At 47.3% G+C, this 25,604-nt stretch overlaps 1 protein-coding gene across 2 annotated transcripts; it reads left to right on the forward strand.

Moving 5' to 3' along the window:
- Nucleotides 1–532: 532 nt before the first annotated feature.
- SLC49A3 (solute carrier family 49 member 3) lies at nt 533–25,466 on the forward strand. 2 transcript variants are annotated; one of them, XM_064641569.1, is made up of 10 exons: nt 535–703; nt 9,222–9,380; nt 10,261–10,480; nt 16,296–16,372; nt 16,492–16,629; nt 17,176–17,292; nt 18,831–18,983; nt 20,809–20,966; nt 22,033–22,145; nt 23,507–25,466. In XM_064641569.1, exons 1-10 carry the CDS (start codon nt 575–577, stop codon nt 23,659–23,661), a joined length of 1,419 nt encoding a protein of 472 aa, XP_064497639.1. In that variant the 5' UTR covers nt 535–574; the 3' UTR covers nt 23,662–25,466. The 2 variants fall into 2 exon arrangements, with proteins under 2 accessions (XP_064497640.1, XP_064497639.1); XM_064641570.1 differs by lacking the exon at nt 18,831–18,983 and having other exon boundaries at nt 533–703.
- The last annotated feature ends 138 nt before the right edge of the window (nt 25,467–25,604 follow it).

The raw sequence follows: 25,604 nt of genomic DNA on the forward strand, positions 1-25,604 counted from the left end.
CTAGCGGTGACTCCTACGGTAACGCGGAGCCGTCAACGGGCCTTAGGATGTTGGCGATGGTGTTGTTTTAAAGACACACGGGGCAGGGAGAGGCGTCTCCTGGCCAAGGCTCCCCACTTCCCGAGCACCTCAGCAGCCCCGTTTCGGAGCTCCGGGCTCTCCCCGGCTGCCGAGCGCGGTGGGGCATACCCAGCTCCGGGGCAGGGCGGCCGGACCCCGGGGAAGGGCTGGTGCCCAGCTCGAAGCAGCCCCGGGCCGGACTGTGCTATGCTGTGCCAGGCTGGGCCGTGCTGGGCCGTGCTGGGCTGTGCCGGGCCGTGCTGTGCCATGCTGTGCTGTGCCGGGCCGTGCTGTGCCATGCTGTGCTGTGCTGTGCTGTGCTGTGTCGTGCTGTGCTGTGCTGTCCCGGGCCGTGCTGTGCCATGCTGGGCTGGGCTGGGCTGTGCTGTGCTGTGCTGTGCCGGGCCGTGCTGGGCTGGGCGGTGGCGCGGCCGGGGCCGTCCCAGGGAGGCCGGCGAGGGCGGCGGGGCGGGGCTGGACGCGGCAGTGCCGAGCCGAGCTGAGCCGAGCCGCGATGGAGGGAGGCGAGGCGGCGAGCCTGCTGGGGGAGCGCAGCCTGGGGAGGGTGGCCGAGTTCAAGACGTACCGGCGGCGGTGGTTCCTGCTGGCCGCCGTGTGCCTGCTGAACTGCTCCAACGCCATGGTGAGTGCGGCGGCGGCGGCACCGCCCGCGCCGGGACCCGCTTCCCCCGCGCCGGGAGCCGCTCCCGCGGCGCCGCTGGAGCCCCCGCGGGCGGCCGGGGCGGGAGGGCGGCGGAGCGCTCCTCCGGGGGGGAGCGGGTGGTGGGGCAGGGGCGGCCGCCGGCAGCGCCGGCGCGCCCGAGCGGAGGCGCAGCGCAGGCAGCGCGCACCTCCCGCTGCCTCCTCCTTCCCTGCCGGGCGGCCCTGCCTCCCTCCCTCCCGTCTGTGCGGGGGCTCTGCAGGGCAGCTATGGCTTCTGCTGATGCTGCGGAGGGAGGACGGGCTGATATGGCTTTCTGGAGCCAAAACCACCTCCTGTTTCTTCCTAGAAGCAGCCAGGCAATCCTCAGGGCTCTGCCCCAGTGCCCTGTCTCAGATCCACCCCCTCATCCTCGGAGCACCGGGACTCGGTTGTACGCGCACAGCTCAGAGAAGCCTCAGCCTGGCCGCACCGTAGGGACCGAATAAGTGGCTTTTCCCTTTGATCTTTGTTTCCCTGGTTGCGACCTCGGCCTGCACGCTTCCCTTTCTGACCGGTGGGATCCGGGGCACGGAGGGGTGGTGACAGGGGAAGGGCAGGATGGGGCGGGAGGATGTGTGTGATCTCCAAGAGCATAGCAGGAAGTATCGCAGCGTCAAGTCAGACTGGGATGAAGCAAGATAAGTCCTGGAGCACAGCAAAAGTTGTTGCCGAGTCCACTTCGTAGGCCGTGGGGAGGCAGAGAAAGTATTCAGCGTCTGTGAGCGTCACATGTTTCAAGCCTAAGAATAGCAGAGCAGTGTTGAAATGCCGTGGGAGAGGAGCACGAGTTAGCTCGGCCTCATTGCCGGCCTAGGACAGCAGATTTATCTGGTCACAAAAAGGAGCAACTAGGTTTCCTTTCAGGGTCTGTTGCACAGACAGAACACTATGGGAGTGATTCTTCACTAAACAGAGGATTATGTGAACTTACTGCCTACTCTTACTGTCTTATTCTGAAAGACCAGGAAGAAATGGGATGCTTGATCCCATGCCACCTGTTGAACAGATTAAAATTAAGTTCAGTAATTACTGAGATAAACTTGTAAACTTAGCAAGGCTTACTACACAAGATAGAAGCCCAGATCTTTGCTCATCAAGTCACTGAGGACATTGTTGATAATTATCAGATTGATATAGAATTATTCATGTGCTTGAGGATTACCACGCTGTGAATGCAGACTGTCTGGCAGACAAGATCAGGCACTGTAACCTGAAAACATTTAAATGCTGGAAGGACGATTAGGTATTCCATGATGCAAGAGCGCTGGAGTAGAGAAATGGAAAATCATTGTGAGAATTTGGCTCTATATGAGAAAAAAAGAAAATGCACCTTCTCAATAGAAAATCAGTGCATCCTTTAAGAGTGTACAAAAAAATGCCCTACAGAAAAGCTCAACTGCTTGCTTGTGGTTACATTGGCACAGTGGAAGAACATTATGTGGCAAAAAAATCCCCCACCCCGCTAAAAGTGGACAGTGACAGCATGGGGTGGAGGAAGCTGTACAAAGCCTTTTCAGGATGTCTTGTCAGATTCTGACTTTGCTGAAACCTTAACAGTGAAACAAACTGGGGGGTTACTTAAAATGGTCCTTTCAGTGCATGTGCAAGTGTAACTGTATCTTGAGTCATGTTGCTGAAAACTTTGTAGCCCTGAGAGATTGACCTGTTGTCTGTTTCCTTGTTCTCTCGACAACTTCCTGACTATCTGCAGTATTATTTTTCCACAGTATGAAATTAGACCGGAACTTTATCCCTTCAAAACTGGGTGCCTAATCCTGAAGTGGAAATACTGTTTCTAAGCCATTGCAAAGGTCTGGAATGGCAAGTATGCTGATGTATAAAGTTGTAACCAAACATTTACCCATGCTAAAGTTTCTCTGAAATGTTCCTGATAAAAATCACATTAAAATGGAGGGAGTGGTTGAAAGTCCATGAAATCAAAGTGTTTGTTTGCTGTTTAAAAGTTCCAGATGAAAAGATTAATTTATCAGTTCTGTGGTGTGAAAATTTGCCATGCAAGTTAAGATGTGTTCTCGATTCCTGCGCATATGTTGCATGCAGCACTTTGTTCTCTGTAGTCCTTTGTCAGGCTATCTATGAATGCATATGATAAGAACATATGAGTTTTGAATTGTCTGACTTGGACCTCGTTTTCTGGACCAAGCTTCCAGGATGATGCCTTGCATTCCCCACTCTTGCACATATACAGGCAGTTTTCTATTAGTGGCCTTGAGTGTCACTAAAAGTGACAGTCAGGAGACAGTCCTGAGAGGGGGTCTCTGTCAGTGTCAGGAAGACAAGGTAGAAGCAACTTAACTGCAGGAAGGGACACTTGGTCATGCAGGAAGGGCAGGCTGAGAAAGGAGTATTTCTTAGTTCAGTCTGGTTTAGGGTATGATTGAGCAAAACCAGGACAGACCATCTGGTGATGAAAGGGGCGCTCTTTCCTATATCCCCCTGCTCTACATCACTGTGTGTAATTCCTTCATTAACCAGAGCACAGTGGGATTAATATTATAATAGAGGCCCTTATGATAAATGTTAAATAGCCCCTTACTGGTACCTCTATTACCTGAGGTTGAAAGCCTTTGTCTCTCCTTGCTGTACAAGGCAGGTACTGCCTTAGCAGGGTTTGGTTCTCATTTCCTAAATATGGCTATTCTGTGAATTCCTTGCTGACAATGTAGTGTAAGAAACAAACCCCCACCTTATCTTAAGAAGGCCATAAACACCATAGACATCAGCATAATTCATTGCTACCTGAAGTCCTGGGCAGAGAAGATGTTCTAGCCACAGCTAAGCTTAGATGATTTATCCCCAGCTGTCTCTTGCAGCTGGTGAGGTGTGACATAACTCTGCCTGAGGTTTCTCCCTGGGTTTGTTTTGCCAAACTGATGCAGTGTTTTAAGCGTGGGTTTTTTCATCCAAAGACTTAATGTTCAAGAGTATTCATGGTGTGCTCACAGCTGCCATAGTGGTAAACTGCTGAAGCAAATGACTCATTCCTTTTTGCCTCCTTCCTGTGAAGCCAAGCAGGTTGGAAATTTATGTTTCAGGGGAGGAACTTTTTCTTATTTTCTCACACTGGGGACACAGAAAAATACAGAAGAATGAAACCATGTGTTTACTGTCCTCTTCTGTGCTTGTCAGCTGGAGCAAGCTGGGGAGGAGCAGCGGTTTGGAGCTGGCTCATGCTCGGCCAAGTGGTTCCTGACTCACCAGCTGGAGGACTTACACCACCTCTAAGTGTACTTGGGAGAGGAAGGAGAGCTGCATAAGTGGAGACTGGCATGCTCCAGGGCAGGGTGCACACGCTCCTCACCCGCACCAGTCTGCTCCAGCAGTGCCTCTGTAGATACGCATGCACACACGGCTGCTGCCGCCTGGCAGCCTCTGTCCTGACTTCCCAGGTCCTGTGTCAGCACAGGTGCCTTCGTTTGAGGACAGGGCCTGTTTGCTTCCAGGCTACGTGGCCCTTTTAACCTTGAAGATGAGGACTGTGATGTAAGGGCTTCACAGCCAGGTCTCAGAGGGTGAGGGGGCAGCCTCCGTGCCGCAGAAAGACATCCTCCATCGCCCTGTAATCGGTGTCCATGTGCATGAGAGAAAGCATGCTGGGACTGGGAGAACTGCTGTAGGCAAAGCTGGGGACTGTGGGCTGCCTTGGAATTCATGGAGGGAAACTAGGTCCTGTGGGTGAAATAGTTCCTGGAGAGTCTGTATGGGTGTGGAAACAATGAGAGCAATATGGTGGAAGAACTGAACCAGGAGAAGATGGAGGTGGAAGGGGAATGAAAGCAGGAGGAAAATGAGAGGGTTTGGGCTGATTCTGGGAGGAAAAGGGCTGAAACCATATTTGAGAATCAGTTAAGGGTTTAAGAGGGTATCAGAAAATGTAACAGAAAACCAGGAATGGAATCAGGATGAGAACAGTTGTAACTTGTTCTTGGTTACAGGAATGCCCATGAAGGCTTGCAATTGTCATAGAATCATAAAATTGTTTGGGCTGTAAGGGGCCTTAGACATCATCTTTAGGTTCCAACCTCCCTGCCATGGGCAGGGACTTTCTACTAGACCAGATTGCTCAGAACCCCATCCAGGCCTGGTCTTGAACAACTCCAGAGTCCTCAACCTCGCCAGGCAACCTGTGCCAGTGCCTCACCAACCTTACTGTAAATTTCCTAATCTCTGATCTAAATCTACCCTTATTCAGTTTAGGGCCATTCCCCTTTGTTCTACCACTACGTGCCTTGTGAAAGTTCCTCTCCATCTTTCTTGTCAGCCCCCTTTAAAGGACATTAAGCCTCAGTTAATGGAGAAGGGACCAGGCAGTCCCTGGGAGGTGCCGGAGGATTAAATGCAAAAGCTAGAAGAAGAAGCTTAAAGCAAAGGGAGAGAGAGCTGAAAGTGGAGCCAGGACCCCTCCAATATCCATACCAATCAACTGTTTTGACTGTCAGTGCCCTTGCTTTCCCTGGTTGTCCTACATTGTTAAAGAAAGTGTGGAGGGCCCCCCCTGTAATTAGGGATGTAAGTAGACTCTAGGTGGAAAACGTTTCTGTCCTTTTCTTCTGGTGATGGGGCATGGCTCCCCAGTCAGCCAGCTGTGTGCCAATGGGAGCTGCATCTGTACTCCCTTGCAAGCCAGAACAGGCTTGCAGGTCTTCAGGGGACCTTCTGTCCACTTCCTCAGCTGCTGTGCCTTTGTGCAGAGCACAAGTTTTTATAGCAAAGAATGTGTGCTGAGGTAGGACTCCAGCCCACACTAGCATGCACTGAAGCTTTTGCTGTCCCTAAACCCAGAAATCGCAGTGAGATGAATCTGATTCTAAGGCTTGAACTCAGGAGAGGAGTGTGGGAACTTCAATTCGTGTATTTGGAGAAGAGATGGTGTGTGCTATTGCAGCAGCTATTCCAACATCCTGCTGGATGCATATCTGAAAGGAGGGAAAGGTCCATACGAAATGCTGAAGGAGCAAATACTGTGGTCTACAACACGAGTGAACATTACGAATGACATTGGACTGTACTACAGGAGAAGCTTCATTTGAGAACAACTAATGCAAAATCTGTGAGGTAATGCTGGGAAATGAGTTTTGCCAAATATTAAGGGATTGGGCTCGCAGACTCATTGTAGCTGTTTGGTCTTCAAAGGGAAGAGTTCCTGTGCTTTAGTAGCTCTGCATGGGCTTCTGTGTAAATCTCTTGACCTAACATGCCATGGCCCAAAATGTGAACTGCTGCTGACCTCCATCATCATCCGCTCCAACTTTTGCCAAGTTGGGAATTTTGTCGAAGTGTGATGAAAGGTTCTGGTTAATTGTAGCCCTGGCACGGCTCTGAAGGCACATGAGCTATAGTAGGTGAGTGAAAATTGCTTGTCACCATCGCAAACAGGAACTGACATTGTGACATCTGTTGAGCTGCCTCCAGAGAAGCACATGAGGACAGGGACGAAGCAGCACAGTGCATAACAGAGGCTCCTCTTGATGCCTTCTGCACCTCACACTGAGGCTCTAGTTCTGTGTGGCCTCTCAGACAATGGAGCTGAGCGTAGCTTGACCAGACCACAAGGGTGTATTTCCACAGAGGTATCTGTCTCTCTGTTTCTTTTTCACCTATCTGTCCCAGAAGCAACCAGATATTGGGAGCTGACATCCTGTGACCTCTTATGTTCTCTCTCCTCCTGCATCTGTCCCTGTGACCTGCAGTGGATATCAAAGCTCACCTGAGCTTTGATACAGGCTATTCATTCAGGAGTTGGACTCAATGATCCTTGTGGGTCCCTTCCAGCTCAGAATATCTGTCATTCTGTGATTCTGTGGCTTTGGTGGGCCAAAGCTGAGTTAAGACAATGGCCCTTGGAGAGTGAAGGAGCGTGGAACCTCCCTCTGCCTGTATTATGCATCTTTAGATGTTACAGGACTTTGACCTCGCCAAGAAAGAACTGCATCTTCTTTACCTGTTCTGCATGAGTGGACTTGAATCAGAGCAATCTCTGTGTAAGTACCAGCATTGGCAGTGCAGAGTTTCAGAAAAACATGCAGGATAAGGGCTCCAGCTCCTAGCAGAAGAGCTTACTAATTACTGTGGATGAAATTATCACACCTGGAAAAACCAAAAGCAGGAGGTGGCATACTCACTCACTATTTCCCTGTGCTGGACAAAACTCCACAGTGCCATCTCTTTGTTGCAGGGGCATTTGGTGGCCTCTTTCACTATAGTAACACCTTGAGCTCCATTGCCTAGTTCTGAATTTCTCTGTTACAGAGCAACACATGGTAAACAACGAAACATACTTTTTTCTCTCCAGACCCTTGAAACCCACTTCCTATTTTGAGGAACAAGCTCGGGCCTCAGGCTTGGACAGGAGGCAACTTTCCAGCTTCTGTGCTCTCACACACTTATGCTAGAACAGGAGTTCTTGTTCAGGATAGGAGTACAGCGCAGCCCACGTGCTTGGTTTTCAGCAGGGAATGGTTTTACTCGGTCTAATGGAAATGCGTCAGAATACTTAATCCTGGCTTGCGTAGACACATACACTGTACACAAAATGCTGTGCTCTGGCTTGTGCCGTGACTCTCCTAATGATGTCATGCATGGGTGGGCATCTTGTGTAGAGGAACAGGAGGGATGCAAATTTACCTGAAGCTGGCTTACAAAATGTATCATCTCTTTAATTACACTGTTTCCTGGTACAGTGTTTCATCACCACCACCCCCATCTGGAAGGCAGCGAGGAACTTAGAACTGCTATTGCTGGAAATACACAGCTGGGATTTGTTTAGCAGCAGTTTAGCATCCCATAATCAAACTAATGCTCATGCCTTAGTGATGCTAGTAGCATCTAAACAGTTACATTAGCATTAAATATTTAAATTCCTATCCCAGTCTGATGAAAGTCTGGGAAGTGATCTGGAATACCCTCCGTGTTGTCTAAGAGTACAATTTCCTTCAGCACCCAGCATCTTCATCCACCTGACTGAAGAAGCTGAGCAAATACCAAATCCATCCTCTGCCAGACCTCTGACTGATGTCACGTGTGTGTCTGAGCTCAGTGTGGTGATGTGAACTTTGAGTTGAATGCAGGAGACAGTAGTATGTCAGCTCCTTCCAGAGAAGACTGATGCTAGGCATCCTTGCAAGGACACTGATAATGCATTCAAAACTTCTCTTTTACTACCATTTACTCATTGCATCCCTACTGGGGGAAAAGCCTAGCTAAACAATGCTTTGCACATGGCTGTTCTCACACAGTGACACTAGGAAGAAAAGAAGTCCATCTCCCCTTCTGCTCCTGTCTAATGTGGTAGTTTTTATGGTCCCTAGTGCGTAAGAAAAGTACTAGAACACTGGAAATAACAAGTAGAGTGTAGGGACACACCTTTCTCTGAGGTTACCTGAGCCCTTTTTCAGTTACACATTAATGCTGCAGATGATCCTGCCTGCAGGATGCAGACTGGGGAGAGGAAGCTTGTGATGGCAGGGAGGAGTACCTGGAAAGCAACAGTGGCTGGAGTTCTTCTGTAGAAAGCTATAGCTGAAGTTTTTATTCACTTTTCTGCAAACTTTATTATCTTCAGTATTCAGCAGCAGCAAAATCATCTTCTAACACTGTAGTAGCTTAACATCCACATTATTGAAACTTGTTCTCAGGTTAGGCCAATCTTTTTGAAAAGCACCAGGAGGCGTCTTTGCAAAAAATCTACAGAAACATCCTTAAATTTGGGTTTAAATTTCTTTCTTGTGTGCATGATCTCAGGACCTGATTTTAGAATCAAGTCTTGTCATTCTTATAAGAAACCAGAAGCAGACAGGAACTGTGAAACCAGTGCCTAAAACAAGGTTTAGAGAGATATGGATAGTTATTAAAGTACTACTTTTGTGTGTACCTTCCATCTTACATGTCCTGATACATTGAATAATGCAAATTTCTAGGCCCTTTTTTATCAGCTGAGTATATAGAGGAAAGCATGGAATAATGTGTCTCTCTTGACTGACACATAACAAAGTTGTTCTTGCAACATGTCCAGGAGTTACCAGTGGAACTGTAAATAGCAGTCTGAGTTTAAGAGGCTCTTAGTTGCAGAGAGGACGCAGCAGCCTCTATTTTGTTTATGCTAGTATAGAAGCATTGCTTGTGTTTTACATCAGGTAAGTGCATGCATCGGGGCCAACATGTTCAACATAGCGACAGAAAAAGGTACTGACCTCTACTTTTGGCAGCCTCCAGCGTCAGGTCCAGGGGATTGGGGATGAGGCAGTGAAATGGATGGGGTGCTCTGGGCCGAGTAAGTAACTGCAGACACTGGAGGTTTGAATTTTTATTACCAGCCTTAAAATCCAAATTTCAAGGAGAGACTAAGATAGCGAGCCTCCTCGCAACTCAGTTTGAGGAGATGCTGAATTTCTGTTCTGGAGGTTTTTGCGCTTACGCATGTTTGGTCTCTACTCTGCAGCTGTGGCTGACGTTCGCTCCTGTGGCTGATAAGACAGCTGCCTACTTCCACATTTCCCTGGAGACGGTCAACTGGCTCTCAATAGTGTACCTCCTCATCTCCATCCCGTTTGGCCTGGTGGCAACGTGGGTTCTCGACAGCGTGGGGCTCCGGTGTGCTGTGAGTTGAAGTGTTCTGTTTCCCTGAGGAGGTTTCACCTAGAGACAGCAGATGCAGAAAGCACTAACATGCATGCTTTACATGGGAGCCTTGCCAAATGCTGCAGAGGATGAGCATGTTGAAAGCTGTTTCAGTAACAGCTGTCACATCACCTCTGAGGTGAAGAACAGTGGGAAAAGTCAGAATAAGGTTGCACCCCTACTTTCCTTTAGTTTTTGTTATCTTAGCCAAATGACAGGGATAGATGCTGTGAGCTGACTCTGTGAAGACAGAGCTGTAATTGGGTAGGATTTGCTGTGGAAAAGTATTAGCATAGCTATTTTATTTGCAGGATGAGTTTAAGGAGCAGCAGGACAGGATGCAAGCAAGAGACCCCTGTCAGCTCAGAGCTTGGTCTCTGCTAAGCCAGCTTGGGATCTCTACACAGTCTTCCCAAAACTGTGTTGTGGAATGTGGCACTGAAACACTAGCATGCTAGTGGTATAGAAGAGCATTTGCAGGATCCATATGCTGGATGATTCATTGCCATGATCTTTGGATTGTCACAGCAAAATATGGGTGATGGCACAAACTTGCCAATGGGGTGTAATTAGTGAACTTTATTTCTCATCCATTCCACGCCAGTGTCTGCTCCCTTGCGTAAGCTACACTGTGGTGTAGTTCTCATGCAGGGCCCAGACAACCACATTGCTCCCTAAGGAGACAAGTTGGATGAGGAGCATCTTGCAGTGGCCCAATGGGGTGGGGATGATCTGCAGGCATGTATTAATAACACCCAGTGTCTTCTGTGGTGCATATGAGACTCTGCTCATGCTAATCTATTTTATTAAGTTCTACCCTTCACACTTCAGCACACAAGCCCTGTTTCTGCTTGCTGCAGGTGATCCTGAGTGCATGGCTGAACATGATGGGTAGCATCACCCGGATGTTCAGCGTCCTGAAGTTCCTGAGCTTGGGTTCCCGGAGTTACTGGTACCTGTTTATTGGGCAATGCCTCTGTGCACTGGCACAGCCTCTTATCATCTTTTCACCAACAAAGCTGGCAGCACTGTGGTTCCCAGACCACCAGAGAGCGACAGCAAATATGATTGCATCAATGGGTAAGTGATAGCTTCGAAGCAGTATTGCTGTCTCCCAGAACTTGCTAGCATTTTTTTGCTTTTCAGAGGCAGCAGACAGAGGAAATGTTCTGTACTGCAGCCATTTGCCCTTGCAAATGCAGCTCCACCCAAGAGTCTTGTAGCCACGTGCAACAAAACACAGGAGCAAGAAGTGGGTCTAAGCCACATCTAGGTGCTATGTTCAGAGCAAGCCACCCGGCCTTCTAACCTTCTTCCTCTCTGCCATGAAGAGATTATCATCTTTGCCTAAATATCATAGAAGTTAGGGAGAGCCCTTAATGTTACTAAGTACGAAGTCTTCAGTGGCCTTAATTTTGCAGCTTCTTAGGAAGGTGTCCAAATTGCATGTAGAGCCAATGGTCACAGTTGCCAAATTCTGTAACTGGCTAGAGGTGGGACTGCTGTGGCAGTGATGTCCACCAGTTCATCCAGTAGCAAGACTGAGCATGTATTCCTAATTGGTGTGTATGTATACACAGATAAAATACCCTCAGCTGGCCACACAAACATGTTGGGGATGCTAAATGGTGGGACTACCCACACAGAAACCACACCTGCCTTGCTAAGTGCCTGGAAGGTGGGAAACTGGAGGAGAGGCACCAGATAAGCTTGCTCTAATCTCGTTCCTCTCTTGGCTCCTTTGGGCCCAGATAAAGACAGGATACTGCACTTGACAGACCTGTTTCCTCCCTTCATGTGGCTTTTTACCCAGCAGCCAAAGAAATATCTTCCTCTTTTCTCCAAGGACCTGAGGAATGCTTCAGAAACTGGGCTGGCTTGCTGGCTCCAGCTGGGAAATCTCACAGTACCTACTTGTGTGTTGGAGCCCCATATGTCCTTCTGTCAAAACAGCCAACAGCTGCTTTCCCTCCCCATTGTGTTGGAGTTGTGAAGAAGGGATAGGCATGGGCAAAAGGGCAGTACAGAAGCACCTCTATACAGCTTTCTGCAAGCCTAGAGCATGGGCTCTCTTGTTTACCAAGAATGGATTTATGGTGTCGGAACAAATAAAATCTTTCTGTGCTGCCTTTCCTAGAATAGGGTGGACTTGATGACTCACCTTGTTTCCCAGTGCTGAGACAGACCTTCATCTTCCCTGCTGGAGAAGGAGCTCTTTTGTCAGTGTGGCACCATACAATACCACCAAGGACCACTGGGCACTGAAATAAAGTTCATAGCCCTGAAGACCCCAGACTGCAGACAACTTGCCCTTTTTAAGTAAGAGAGCAGACAGAGCAGCCAAAGAACATTTCTTTCACATAGCTCCTTAGTCTTTTCAGGACCAAACAGATCTAACTATGGTAAGAATAAAACTGAAGAGCAAGAAACCGTAGATTCCTAAGACCTGAAGCTGTTCAGTCTCTGCCATGTTGGGACATCAGAGTGTGACGGAATGGGCTGTGATTATTGTCTGCAGCAACACCTGCAGATTGCTGCACAGAGGGCTTCTATTTATAATGCCTGATTACACCCATAATGTCTGCTGTACAAAATCAGGATTTCGTTTCAAGAAAATTTAAATATTGCCTAGAACGAGGATCCACCACAGCCCCAGTCGTTTATTCCAGTGGTTAATTACATCACTGGCAAATGTCAACCTGTTACTTCTCATCTCGATGCTCCTTATCCCCCAGCTATTCAGTCTTGTTGCACCTGTTTGTCAGGTAGTTATGGACAGAATCACCTCTTCTCTCTTTTGTCTAGGAAAAAGTAACTTTACAGCCACATTTCCCTGTGCTTCTTCCCACTTGTCTCCATGTCTTCCTGTTGCTCACTTGAGCTTTATCTCTCATCTTGCTCCAAATTATCAATACCCATTTCCTGTGTAATTGCCAGAGCAGCACTCAGCACTCCAGTATGTTTGATACCAGTGCTGCACACAGAAACTGACCCTACAGCCTCTTGCTATTAGTGGGTAGTCTTCCCCAGGCTTTTGTGACAAATATGGACCTTGCACCCAGGATCCTGCTGAGCAGCTGAAATCACTATGACTCAGCTGTCAGAGTGATTAATGGCTCAGCTCTGGAGTGTTTATTGTATTCTGGTCCTACCCATCACTTCTAGAGACTTACTCACAGAGAAGCAGTGCCAGATCTCCTGTGAACACCATGAGAAATTCTCCTGTGTCAAAAGTAGACAGTCTTGTCTGATTCCACTGAAGTGACCCCTGCTTCATCCATAGGATTCTTCATTTACTGTGGTCTGCACCCTGAGGAGTTTCAGTGCATCAGTATCACTGACCACAAAACACATAGCTCCACTGCAGAGTACTGTAACCTAATCCACCAGGACTCTTGGACCAGTTGATGTACAGTTGATTAACTGCAGTGATCTCCTTTCCATTCATAGAAGGTTTAGGCTCATAAAATTTCTTTTCCCAGGAAAAGAAGGCAGCTGAAACCTTGTAATTACTCAAGTAGTCTCAGTGTTTTAAATTAAAATTTAAATTTAAAATTTAAATTAAAATTTAGCCCAGTGCTCACATTTCCAACCCTCAGCCATACCTTCTGGAACTGCTTCAACATGTCTATAGTTCATGAAAACAGCTGACTACTTTGCAGGCTACAACCTGCAAATGTTCTCAACAATGCCCAGTTGCATTTTACCCCAACAGAGAAGATTTAATCCCTCTCCTTGGAAACTGTTGTTTAATTGAGTCCATGTACTTAGAAGCAGGTAACATTTCACCAGCATCATAAGCTAGTACTTTCTCAAGTACAGAGCAGAAAGACTACAGCTATAGCACTATTAATGACACCTCAGCAGAACCGTGGAACAGATAAGGTTGGAAGGCACCTCTTGGGATCATCTCGTCCAATGCCCTGCTCAGTCAGGCCTGGCTAGACCAGGTTGCCCAGGTTTATCTCTATTCAGGGTTTTGACTGTCTGCAAGGATGAAGGTATTGCAGCTTATCTGAGCATCTTGTTTCAGTGCTAAACCACTATCACAGTAAAGAAGTTTATGTTTGGGTAGAAATTCCTGTGTTATGCTTTGTTTGAGAAAAGTCTGGTTCCATCTTTGTAATTGCTGATCAAGGTTCTTTTCTCCAGACTAAACAGTCCCAGCTGTCTCAGCCTCCTTAGGTATGAGAGATGTTCCACTCCTTTATTCATGTCTTTGGCCCTTGTCTGGACTTGCTCCATTAATTGGTATCTTGTATTGAGGAACCCAGCACTGGACTCAACCTCCTCTATGTTTCTCACCAGGTCTTAGTAGAGAGTAAAGATCTTTCAGCTACTGGAAATGCTCTTCCTAATGCAGCCCAGCATGCTGTTGGACACCTTTCTTCAAGGGTGCATTGCTGGCTTGTGGTCAACTTGCAACCCATCTGGACCCCGTGTCCTTCTCTGCAAAACTGCTTTCCAGTAGCTTCTCCAGGCTGATCAGTCCTAGCTCTCTTAATGTCTCCTCCCATGACAGAAGCTCCAATCCCTTAATCATATTTTCTGTTTTCTGGACCAGTAAGTTCCTGTCTCCCTCACACTGGGGGCCCCAGAACTGGACACAATAATCCAGATGTGGACTCACAAGTGCTGAGTAGAGGGGAGGGAGCACCTCCCACTGACAACACCCTGCCTAGTGCAGACCCCGGGCTGCTGGTGGCCTTCTTTATCAGGAGGTTGTGTTGCTGCCTCATGGTCAAGTTGATGTCCACCCATCCCTCTGGTCCTTCTCTGCAGAGCTGCTTTCCTGTGGGTGAGCCTCAAGGGGCACTGGTGGATGGGGGAGGGGGTGTCATTTATCTTCCCCAGGTGCAGCACATTACATTTCCTCTAGCGGAGCTTCACAAGATTCCCCTTTACCCATTTCTTCAGTCTGTTGCAGTGCCTCTGAATGGCAGCATGGCCACCTCTTCTGTCAGCCACTCCTCCCAGGTTCACATCATCTGCAGACTGGCTGTGGGTGCAGTCTGTCCTGTCATCCAGGTTAAACTGTATTGGCCCCAGTATCAGCCCCTGGGGTGCATCACTAGTGACTGGCATCCAGCTGGTCTTCCTGTCAGTGAAGACAATCCTCTGGGCCTGGCCATTCAATTGGCTTTCAGTTCATCTCACTGTCCACTAGTCTAGCCAGTACTTTGTCAGTTTTTTTTGCAAGATTGTTATGGGGACAGTGTCAGCTGCCCTTTACTCATCCATCCAGCCAGTCATTTCACTGTGTAAAAGCTACTGGATTAGTTAGGCATTTTTCCTTTTCACTTTATTGTCCTTCCTGTGCCTGGAAATGGTGGAGAGCATTAGTTGTTTCATGACCTTCCCAGGGATCAAAGTGAAACTGAAAGGCCTGGAAAGTTCCCTGGATTCTCCTTCTTGTCCTTCTTGAAGATGGGAGTGACATATGTTTTCTTCCAGTCTTCAGGAGCCTCTTGGAATTACCATGGCCTTTTAAAGGTAAACCAAGAATGGCCTTGCAATGCAAACAATCTGCTCCTTCAGTACTGATGCATCCCATCAGTCTCATGGATCTGTGTGTGTCTGGGCTATACAATGTTCTCTAACCTAGTCCTCCCCCATTGAGGGTAAATCTTCATTACTCCTGACTTTCCTCTGTCTCAGGGCTGAAGACCAGTCTTACCAACAACAAATGAAGTGAAGAAGGCATTGAATACCTTGGCATTTTCTGTGTGCTTTGTCACCAAGTCTCCCACCCCATCCAGCAACAGCACCACATTTTCCCTAACTTTATTTTTGCTGCTAAAGTACTTGCAGATGCCCTCGTTGCCCTTCACCAGACTCAGTTCCAAGCTGGCTTTGGCTTTCCTAACCCCATCCCTCCACACTAGTAGAAAATCAACTCTACTTTGACTACTTGCAGAATGTTGCCTTAAAGTTCAAAAATCATCTCCTGCAATTTTAGGTGTTTCCAAGCTAAGTCTCAGGAGTCCTGCTTCACATGCTGCTCAACTCCAGCCCCACAACAATGCAACACCCCCTCGCAGTACAGTGTCCGAGGTTCTCTGCTGCCATGTGATTTTTGTAGTTGATAGCAAAGATCAACTTGTTAAGCCTGTTTGGGCTTTATGGAGGAAGTATAAAGGCTTGAAAAGTGTCAGGAATGACCTAGTGTCACTTTAGAGAGCTGTCATTTGGCTTATCTGCTGTTCATGCCCTTTCGACAAAGGAAACTAATGGCATCCTTGTGACTTAAAAAGAGCATTGCCAGCAGGTTGAGGAGGTCCCCTGTCCACATCTGATTCCTTCAATGTTAGAAGGGCATGGACATATTAGTGTAAGTGCAGTTAAGAGCCACTAAGACAGTTTAGGGAATGGAGCATCTGTGATGCCAGCTGAGGCTGAGCAAGCTGCCACTGTTCACCCTCCAGAAGCCTCAGGGGGTTCTTACACACAGTAGTGTATTCCCCCTAATGACATGGGGGAACAAAGAATGGAAAACATCTCTGTTTGTAACTCCTGCCATATAACACCAGGACAGATGACACGGATTCATCCACCTTAATTTTGTCCCTTTAGCTTGACATTTACTGAGGCAGGCTTCTGAGGGTGAGTACATCATAATTCACAGATGAAAAACAGTCTAGAGGGGTTAGGAGTTGTGGGGAAATGGTTTTATAGGATGGACTTCATGGGGGTGAGAGAACAGATGTGGCAACAGTAAGACCAAACAGTCAGCTTCTCCAAATGTTCCCCTACTAGTTTCTCCCTGTATATGCCTTGTTCTGTCCTTATTACTCTGCTGCACACAGCAGCTCTGATGCTGGCAGGCAATAGGGGCAGACACATAATTCTGACTACCTGCATGAAAAAAAAATGTCTCTCTTTTATTTCCTTCCAGCCAATCCCTTAGGCATTCTTATAGCAAACTTGTTGTCACCTGCACTAGTTCCTGAAGGAAAGCACATTCCACTGATGGTAAATGAAATCTGCTTTTATTAGTTTTAGCTGGGCTAATTTGAGTCCAGCTGATTTATTTGTTTGGGGGCAGTGGACCTGGAAAGACTGGTAACTTGTCTTGTCCTTTTGTTGTGTAGCTGGGTGTTTATGCTGTCCCAGCAGTAACTGCCTGTGCCTTGGCAACACTGGGGATTCACGAGAAGGTTCCTCCCACGCCTCCTTCAGCCAGTGCCACTAACTCCAACTCACAGCCATTCTTCACGGGGCTCAAAATGGTAAGTGCTATAGCACAGACAGTGCCACGTGGAGTGAGGGATTCAGCCCTGCCAGACAGGAATATGCTGGGGAATTCGCTTACAAAGCAGACTCAGAACGCCACTTCCCCAAACCTGCATGGAAAGCCCCCTGAAGGAGATCAGGATCCCTTCCTTCCTCTGGGAGTGGAGGCTTCTCACAGCAAAGCTGCAAGAGATGCTATCTGAGCATTTAGCTGTGGGCTGGCTGTCATTCAGATACCTCAAACAGGCACACCAGAGCTCACCCAAGAGGACCACACAACTTGAGCCCTCTGAACAGATGTGGTAAGGGGTAGGACAGCACATGGCAACACGAAGGAAGAACTTGGGCATTGAAGAGATCTTTCCTCCCTACATGGTCCCCATTTTAACTTGTCCTCTCGCTGAACTGACAGGACAGAGCCCTACTTTGTCAGTAATCACAGGGTTGCCCTGTCAGCATTTTCACCTGCTCACCCTCAAGTCTACTGTCACAGCCAGGCCCTTTTACCCCCTCCACTTATTTACATTAACTTTTTTTTTTAGCTCCTGAGAAACAAGCCATACATCATCCTGGCAGTGTGCTTTGGAGGAGGAATTGGGATGTTCACCTGCTTTTCAGCCCTGCTAGAACAGATCCTTTGTGAAAAGGGGTATTCAAATGTGAGTCTTCCTCCTTTTCTCCCCATTGTCCAAATCATCTATGATACAATCAAATTGATTTTCCCTGATAAGGAATTCAGAGCAAAATGAAGACAATTGAATATGCTGCAGTCTCATATCTTATTTGTTCATATTATCTAATATAGATTAAGCAGTACATTAATCCAGAGCACAGCCAACCTCTTAGCATAATGGATAACCTGCATTTTCATTACTGCCCATGACCAGGCTCCCATTTGCAAGTGAAAATTTTTTTAGGAAAAAAGAATATTGCAGTTTTCCTAAGCCCCTCCAGAGCATTGATGTCTGTGCAGCCTTCTGTCACCTATCCCAGAGTAGAATGGAGCCCAGGAAGGCCCTAAAGTGAAGCTGAAGGCAAGCAGCTTTTCCTCTTTGCACAGACTTACACAAAGCCAGGGCAGCAGAGGAAGTCCCAGGTAGTGTGACAGCTGTTTCCCCATCCTTGCTATGACACTGCCCAGGTGCTGCTTTTATGGTTCAGCACAGTGTGTGCACAGCTGGCTCCTCCTGCTCTCTCCCTGTAATAGCAGGAGGATGTCCCAGTTCATGTATTTCCCCTCAGCAGGCTGCACTTCAGTCCTGCTGCTTGTATTGCCATGGAGGTCCTCTTAAAACACCTCTCCAGATGTTATGTATGCACATTTACATATCTGGTCTCTGTCCACCCCCTCTTCAGCTCCCAGGTCTAATATCTGGCTCAGGGCTCCATAGCCAGGTCGTGTTTGCAAACACCATTGGCTTTTCACTGGAAACCCTTTAAACTTTTCAGCCTTGATTTCTGTCCCTCATGATGGTTTTGTCTGTGTGACTGGCTTGTCCCACCCCTTTAGCCCACAGAAACCATTCCATGTACCCTTTCCTTCCAGTCTGCCCCTGAGGCTCCCAAAAATGTTTACCCAAATTTGTTAAAAGCTGCTCTGCTTTCAGCATTGCTGTCTGCATTTGAATTCTTATGGAGCTGAAGAAGTAGTGCAAACAAAGCGTAATCACTGCAGGCAACAGAGCATGTACCCTATCCTAGCTACTGCTCACTGCCTCTCTAATTAGGCTTTGACACAGCCAGGTGATGTGTCCCATCTAACACGTGTTGGGTGTGCCAGTGCAGGTCCCTGGTAAGAAAAGGGCCAGGAGGATGATTATAAACAGCAGCAGGTCCCAAGGCAGCTGGACCTGTTAGCACCAGTGTGGACAAAGCACCTGATTGCCCCTGAAAGAGCCCAGTGGCTCCAGGCTGGAATTTTTAATGCCAAAAACTGCTGTTGCTCTGCACCCAGCCTCCCTTGACAAGTGTGCAGAGACTGGTCATCCCTTGGGAGTGCTGCCACACACTGATAGAAGCACCTGGCCCCTGTTACTTGTTACTCAGCACCTTGTGAATGCCTCAACTACTGCAGTGGGGAAGGACGCTTTTCCTACCTCAGTAAGGGATCCCCTGGCATTTGGCAAATGGGTCAGCGACATTAAAATCTCTTTTCTAACTGCTCTAGTTTCTCATTACTTGTTCTTCTGCCCTCCAGAATTTTGCTGGCCTGAATGGTGCCCTGTTCACAGTGTGTGGTTTGTTGGGTGCTTTCCTACTAGGCATGTATGTTGACCGGACAAGGAAGTTCATAGAGTCCACCAAGATCTGTTTCTGTCTGAGTGCACTTGCCAGCATTGTGTTTGCAGTGGTGAGTTCTCCCTTGCATTACACCCTATCCGTGGGCTTATTTCTGTTGCCATCTGATAAATCATCAGCTTAAACCAAGGTCATTTGATGTCATAGTATTTATCAAGCCATGTGTTACGCTTTGGAATTATCTCTCTGGGCTAGGAATGTTTTAAAGAAAAACCCTTTACTGAGAATTTCACAGTCACTGTGGAGCCCGAAAGAGACTGATTCAGGATATAAATAAATTGGCATAGTTTTACTGCCCTACACTGGATCACCATGTTTGCTTCCTGACTCCCAAGGCCATTTTTTCAGAAAGGAAAAAATGCTAAATATCCATCTTACAAAAATGAACAAGAATGCCCTGTTTTCCCAACGCCTGCCTTTAACAGGGGTGGGTGTCGGGAGTGTAACATTAGCAGAAAGGACCTAGTTACGTGCCTAGTTCTTCAGTAGTTCCTTGAGGAGGACAAGACAAGAGAGGCAAAAAAGTAGAGCACTTGGATTCAGTCAGGAGAGGAATGCAGAACCTGGAGACTTTATGCCCATGGGGCTAGAGTGCAAGTACTGCACTCAAGCATAACCATTGGCAGTGGGAGCCTTCATACAGCAAGAATCTGATCATGGCACAGGGAACTGCTAGCACTGCAGAGGACCCAAAATGGTGCAGCTTTCTGCTTTCCCTGCAGGCTTATGCTGTGCATTTCTCTTGTGTGTTGAAAAAATCAAGACTTTCAGTACACTGTGATCCCACCTTCCCCTGCGCCAAGATCCCAGTGATGGTAGCTCCATTTGGAAGAGACAGACAAATGGAATGCCTTTGTCACTGTAGGCCAAGGTGCCTCAAGCAAGCCTTGCATTTCCCCCTTTAGTACTCTAGCACTTTTTGGGGATGATCTGTATACAAGTCAGATTGCCTGGACTCAGATAAAGCACTGAGTAGGAAGGAGGGAGTGTTAGGAGCAACAAGCAAACCTTTCCCTCCTCCCCTTCCTTTCTTCACCTTCATCCCATACAGATGAACTGTTAGTTCAAAGTATTAGAACAAAAATAACCCATTCAAATCTGCTTCAAACTCAGATTTCAAACAGAGTTTTTCTTGACTTTACTAGTTTAGCTGGGCCAGGCCTGCAGCTACACCAGGACAGACACCTTGTGTTCCTCTCTGGGAATTAATTACATCAGTAAGGAAGGAGGTACCAGCAGTGTGGCTGCAAAGTACTTCATCTTTACCAGCATTGGCTGGACAAGGTCATGCTCTTTCCTCCAGAGTTAGGGACAAGGCTGTTCTAGACACTAAACTAATCTCTACGTTTTGTAAATATTTTGTGGGTTTTTGTTTGCTTTTTGGGTTGTGGGGTTTTGGGGTATTTTTGTTTATGTTAAAAGCCCAGTTTTACAAACATGAGTCTGACTAATTTTCCTTATCACTGAGCTGCAGCAATCCAGTGAATTCTCACATGTTACCCAATGCAAACAGCACCTCTGAAATATTCCTTTGCACTGGGAGGAAGGTGTGTGTTTCACTTGTGACTAGAGGTATGCTGAACACATTCCTGGTAAGTTACTATATAGGATGTCAAGTTAAAGTAGTACAACCACACCAATGCTTTTCAGGTAATTCTGCTGAATCCTCCCTCCCCTTGCTTCAATTCAACAAATAACTCTCCGCTGTGTAGCCATTAGTTGACTCTAGAGACCTGGAGGTAAAAAATTGATTTCAGGAACAGGTAGGGAAGGTAGTGGTGAGACAGTGAGGCCTTGGACCTTCCTGCAGGTTATGAGTTTAGAGACTTTCTGTGCAACAGTGCTGACACTGAGAGTATTGTGTCTTTTGCCTGCAGGCTTCTCGGTTCAGACATCAGGCCATCTTGTTGGCCATCACCAGCTCACTCTTTGGTTTCTTCGGTTTTGCCATCTACCCCATTGCCATGGAGCTGGCTGTGGAGTGCTCCTACCCTGTGGGAGAGGGCACATCTACAGGCCTGATTTTTGTTGCAAGGTAAGCAGGCAGCTTAAATCCAATTAACAGCTGAGCTTGTGTTCAAACACACACATACACACACACAGGGGTGTGGGTGCAGGTAGAGAAGAGAGCATGGACATCAGTGCTTGCCACCCTGCTGAACTTCTCTCTGGTGTCTGTGAACGTGACCATGGCAAGAGGGGAGCTGGCTGGCTGAGCGATAGAGCTGAAGAGCTAAATGTTTTAAAGCAAGGAGGATTATGTGGAAGTGGTACAAGAAAAGCAAGAAGGAAGATGGTCTCCCTTGCTTGGCACGAAGCGTGATTTAACCATGTCCAGCATCTTTTGGAGCACGTGAGGGCTGTGTGCCTGAGAGACACACCCATTCCCATCACAGTACAGGCACTTGTCAGGTCTCAGTGCTCTGCTGAGAGAGATGGGGCTCATCAGTCCCAGGGCACCTGGTCACAACAGATGGGACAGTGACTGTCCTTCCTGTTATCAGTTTACCTGCCTAGGGCTTGCTCTGGAATTCAGCAGGAATGACTTGTTGGAGCTCTAATCAGTGATACAAATAACCTGGTGCCACCTTTTGTGTCAGGTGGAGCTCCAGCAGCAAGAAACATCAGTGAGTGAGGGGCATTAGACACTGCCTTTGAAGGCTATTGTCTCTCACTGGTTGTGGACTTTGTTGCTGCTGCCAGCCAGCTATGAGTAAGGAGGAGGCTGAAGTCACAGCATGACTTTTTTCCATCCTCAGTCATGGAGTGAGAGGTGTTTCCAAGTCTCTGCCCAGTGAATAAGCCTCAGCTCTTTGAGAGATGTAGTTCAACACCTGCTTGCCTTCAGAGGGAGTATATAGTGATTCTGCCACACTGGCCCTGTGTCTGGAGATGTGCAGAAAGGCTGACCTGGACACCCTGTGAGCCAGGGCCAGTTAACCAAGTGCCTGGGCCAGTGGAATCCAGCAGTAGCTTTCTCTGCTAGAAGGAACCTGCTCCAGAAAGAAGCCTCACTCCCTTCCGATTGGGGAAGCTGGGATTGTCTGCAGCACTGATAAGTCAGGCAGGTACCATAACTGCATGTTGGCTTCTCCCCACAGCCAGGTTGAAGGTGTGATTTTGATGATTCTGCTACAAGCCCTCACTGTCCGTGTTTCTGAGGATCCCTTCTCCACCTGTGCCCTTGACCAGGATGGAGCCTTGGACTGGACAAGTAAGTACGTCCTTGGGAAATGATGCTGGACATTCAGTTGCATCCTGTGTAGCTCCCACCCTCCTCCAGGTCTCACTGTGAGGGACCCTGCAATGCTGATATAGTGCAATGCTGATTCCTGCTATAGTGTATTTCCTACACACCTTTCCAAATCTGATGGTGCACTCCTTGCTACCACGGAGTTCCTGCTAAACCAAGCCTACAAGATTGAAAACAGGAAAACTCTAAGGTGCCATGAATGCCACTGGGTTAAAATTACTCTTATGGTCACCCTGCAGAGAGTGGATCTTACCAAGCTAGAAAGCAGCTATTCTAAGAGGAAGACACAGTCCATGTAGCACAACCTGTGCTGCTTTGCAGTGTGGGAGGCCAAGAATACAACTGCATTGACTGAAAGTGACCTCTTGCTTCTGCACAAACACCTGCCTGTGTTTTTAACATACTGGTACAGCTTTGTTCTGACTTAATCCAGATTTCCCTTCCTTTCCTAGCTGGTCAGAAAAAGAGACAGCAACTGAGATGAGAGCAGAAATGTGTTTTCATTGCAGGCTAAACCCTGGCCTTGATCTCTCAGCTGGTTCATATTTATGTAATATTGACCCCAAGTCCTGGGGACACTGTAAACAAAGGCTGATCATCATCTTTTAAATATATGCTGCTTGGCTGAGCAGAAACCCCCCAGAACAAGCTCCACTAGCTGTCAAAGATCAAAGCTTCATAACAGGCACCCATTCCTACTCATTTTGTGATCTGATACATGCAGGAACGTCTGTGGAGAAAGGTGTGTGTTTGAAACACTGCTGGAATGAGAACTACTTTCAGGCCTTGTTCCATAGTCTTTTAGATATACTTTTTTTTTTTCTTCAGAAAAGTTTCTTTCGACACAAATTTTTCTTAGATAAGAGTTAGTGAACTTTTTCTACACCTGCTTTCAGATGATATAACAAGAAGCATGACCTTTGAGGACCTGTTCTCTTATGAAACTCAAGTGTTTCGATTCAGTCTTTTTTGTAATGTTTTTCACCACACACACAAACGTGTACATTCACACAGAAACACGCACTCCCACAAACACACTGTGTGCACTGGTGTGAGGACTCTAACTTGTGGGGTCACGCAGGATTTGGAGTCCTAGAAACCTTCCACATTCCTCCTAAATACTCCTCCTATGCCAGTGTTAGGCAAAGCAAGGTTTGCCTGTTACCAGAGTGATATTGCCTCCTGTGGTCTGCACCCTGTGCTCAGGGGTAGCCCTTGGGAGGCAGTCAGACAGACTGTGCAGTTTCTGGGAGCTGACCTCTAGGCTTCTGCACCCACGGGGAGTTGTGGATTCACTGTCTAAAAGTGTACCTTTCCTGCAGCTCCGGTGCTGGTGCTGGCTGGCCTCTGCAGTGCTATGGCTTGTTGCTACGTCATCTTCTTCCACACGGACTACAAGCGACTCCATGCTGAGACAATCGGTGATGATTTGGTCAAGGCAGAAGATACAGCAACAGCAGATGTTCCTGAATCCTAAGCAGGCCAAAAAGGGGATGCTGAGGACCAAGGGCTCGGACCTGTGGGCATGGACCAATGCTCATCTGGCACACTGGGATATCTGGGTCCTGCTGCACAACAAGCAAGACTAGAGCAAAGGGCACCTTTGCTGTGCACCCCTCAATCTTGCATTTATTTGGGGATCTGGACTGAAAGAAATGCTTTCCTGACAGAAAGGTCAAAGTGGGACTGGACAACTATGCATGTAACTGAAATTTTTATCTGACTTGATTCAAGCTAAAGAAATGTTGCAAGGAGGGGAGCATCATATTTCAGCCATTTTTTTGTTTTCATATACTTGGATCAAGGGTGAAGGTTTCAGAGGGATGGGAGCTGTGCCTACCACAAACCCAGTGGAAAACTTCTGTTTAAGGACTGTGGTTCTTGTGCAGCATAACAACTCTTCTACTCTGAGGTTGGATCTGATCGTGTCTCTTAGCTAAAAGGCAGTAGGAGCCAGAGCATCCTTTCATTTCAGCAGGGAAGTGAAAGTATGTGATCTGTAATACAAGTCTGTTACAATAAGCCACTTTGTCTTCTCCTACAGACAGGAGAAGAAAAGCCTTGCCTGCAGTGGTGCCTGTAAAAGAAAATACCAGCAAGCAGCAGGAGTTAAATATGGCAACATTCCTCACCCATCTGGTTCCCTGCCAGGTGCTGAGACATTCAGGTTAAGCTTGTTTCACTTGGGCTTCTGTTTCTCCTCCTCTCCTGCAATTTCAGTGGTTCAAGTTTTCCACAAGAAGACGAACCTACCTGCTGGTGTAATATTAGGGTAGTGTGATGCTGTCCTATGGAGGAAAACTGAGAGGGCAGCTCACTGTTAGGGCAATGACACAGCAGGGCCTGCTGTGGTGAAAACTGGCAGAAGAACTGGCAAAGGTGACCTCTTAGAGAGTGCAGGGACTTGTCATAAGTTTCTACAGGTATAAGGGGCTCTGGAGGGAAGACCAAGTGAGAAACAACATCAACAAACACCTTCCAGTTCTCTCTGCAACTGACAAGTGTTCATCAGTGTTATAAGAGATGGGGAGTAACACAAAAGATCCCATTTGGAGTTCAGTTACGCTAGCAATTACTCTGGGTAAAACTGGATTTTTCCTCTTACAGTACTTCCACTGCAGTCTGGTGTCCTGTTTTGGTGTTCAGGTCTACGTGTACAACCTGAGAAATTTTTTCCTTATAACATTTAGGTGGTAAAAAAATTTAGATAGTTGGGATTTCATAGTGCTTCATACCATGCGCATTGCAAAGGAATATCAGTACTTGCTGATTAAGGGATCTTGATGCAAAATGGATCTGTGACTAGCTTTGTTCAGTCCAGCTAAAGGATGATCCTGATGCCAAGGATGCACTTTCCCTGAGAAGCACTGTACAAAGGAGATGTCTCAGTGCCTGAATTCTCTTCCCCATTAGAAACTGGAAAGCTCTCCCTTTGTGAAACACCCATCTGCAATCTGCATCCTCCTAGGGAGCCTGCTCGTTCCTACAGCTCCAGCCTTGATCTCACCAGTAAGCACTGATGTTTTTCAAAAGGAGAAGGAAGGAATTCTGAAACCATAGTGAAACAAAATTGTTTAAACCTCTCAGAGGAATGAGATTAGCTGTCTTTTGCAAAACTAGCTGCACTCCTGCAACTAACACACCAAACACACTAACACCAAATTTACCTGCCACTTCTGAGTTCTACTGTACTGGGAAGCAAGAAGCACTTGGTACTTTATAATTTTATATATTTACAAATGTTTATGTTTTTTAATAAAGGGTGGTTTAAGAAAAGATTAACCTTTTCTCACTATATCAATCCCTAAAAAGCATGTTATAGATGCAAGGGTGCATCAGATCTGCTATGCAGCACAAGCTAAAAGCCTCTGTATCTGCCTGATGTGCAATAACTTGCGCTCAAACTGAGGATGTGTGAGG

The sequence above is a fragment of the Pseudopipra pipra genome, chromosome Z (genome assembly GCF_036250125.1).
Source record: "Pseudopipra pipra isolate bDixPip1 chromosome Z, bDixPip1.hap1, whole genome shotgun sequence".
NCBI lineage: Eukaryota > Metazoa > Chordata > Aves > Passeriformes > Pipridae > Pseudopipra > Pseudopipra pipra.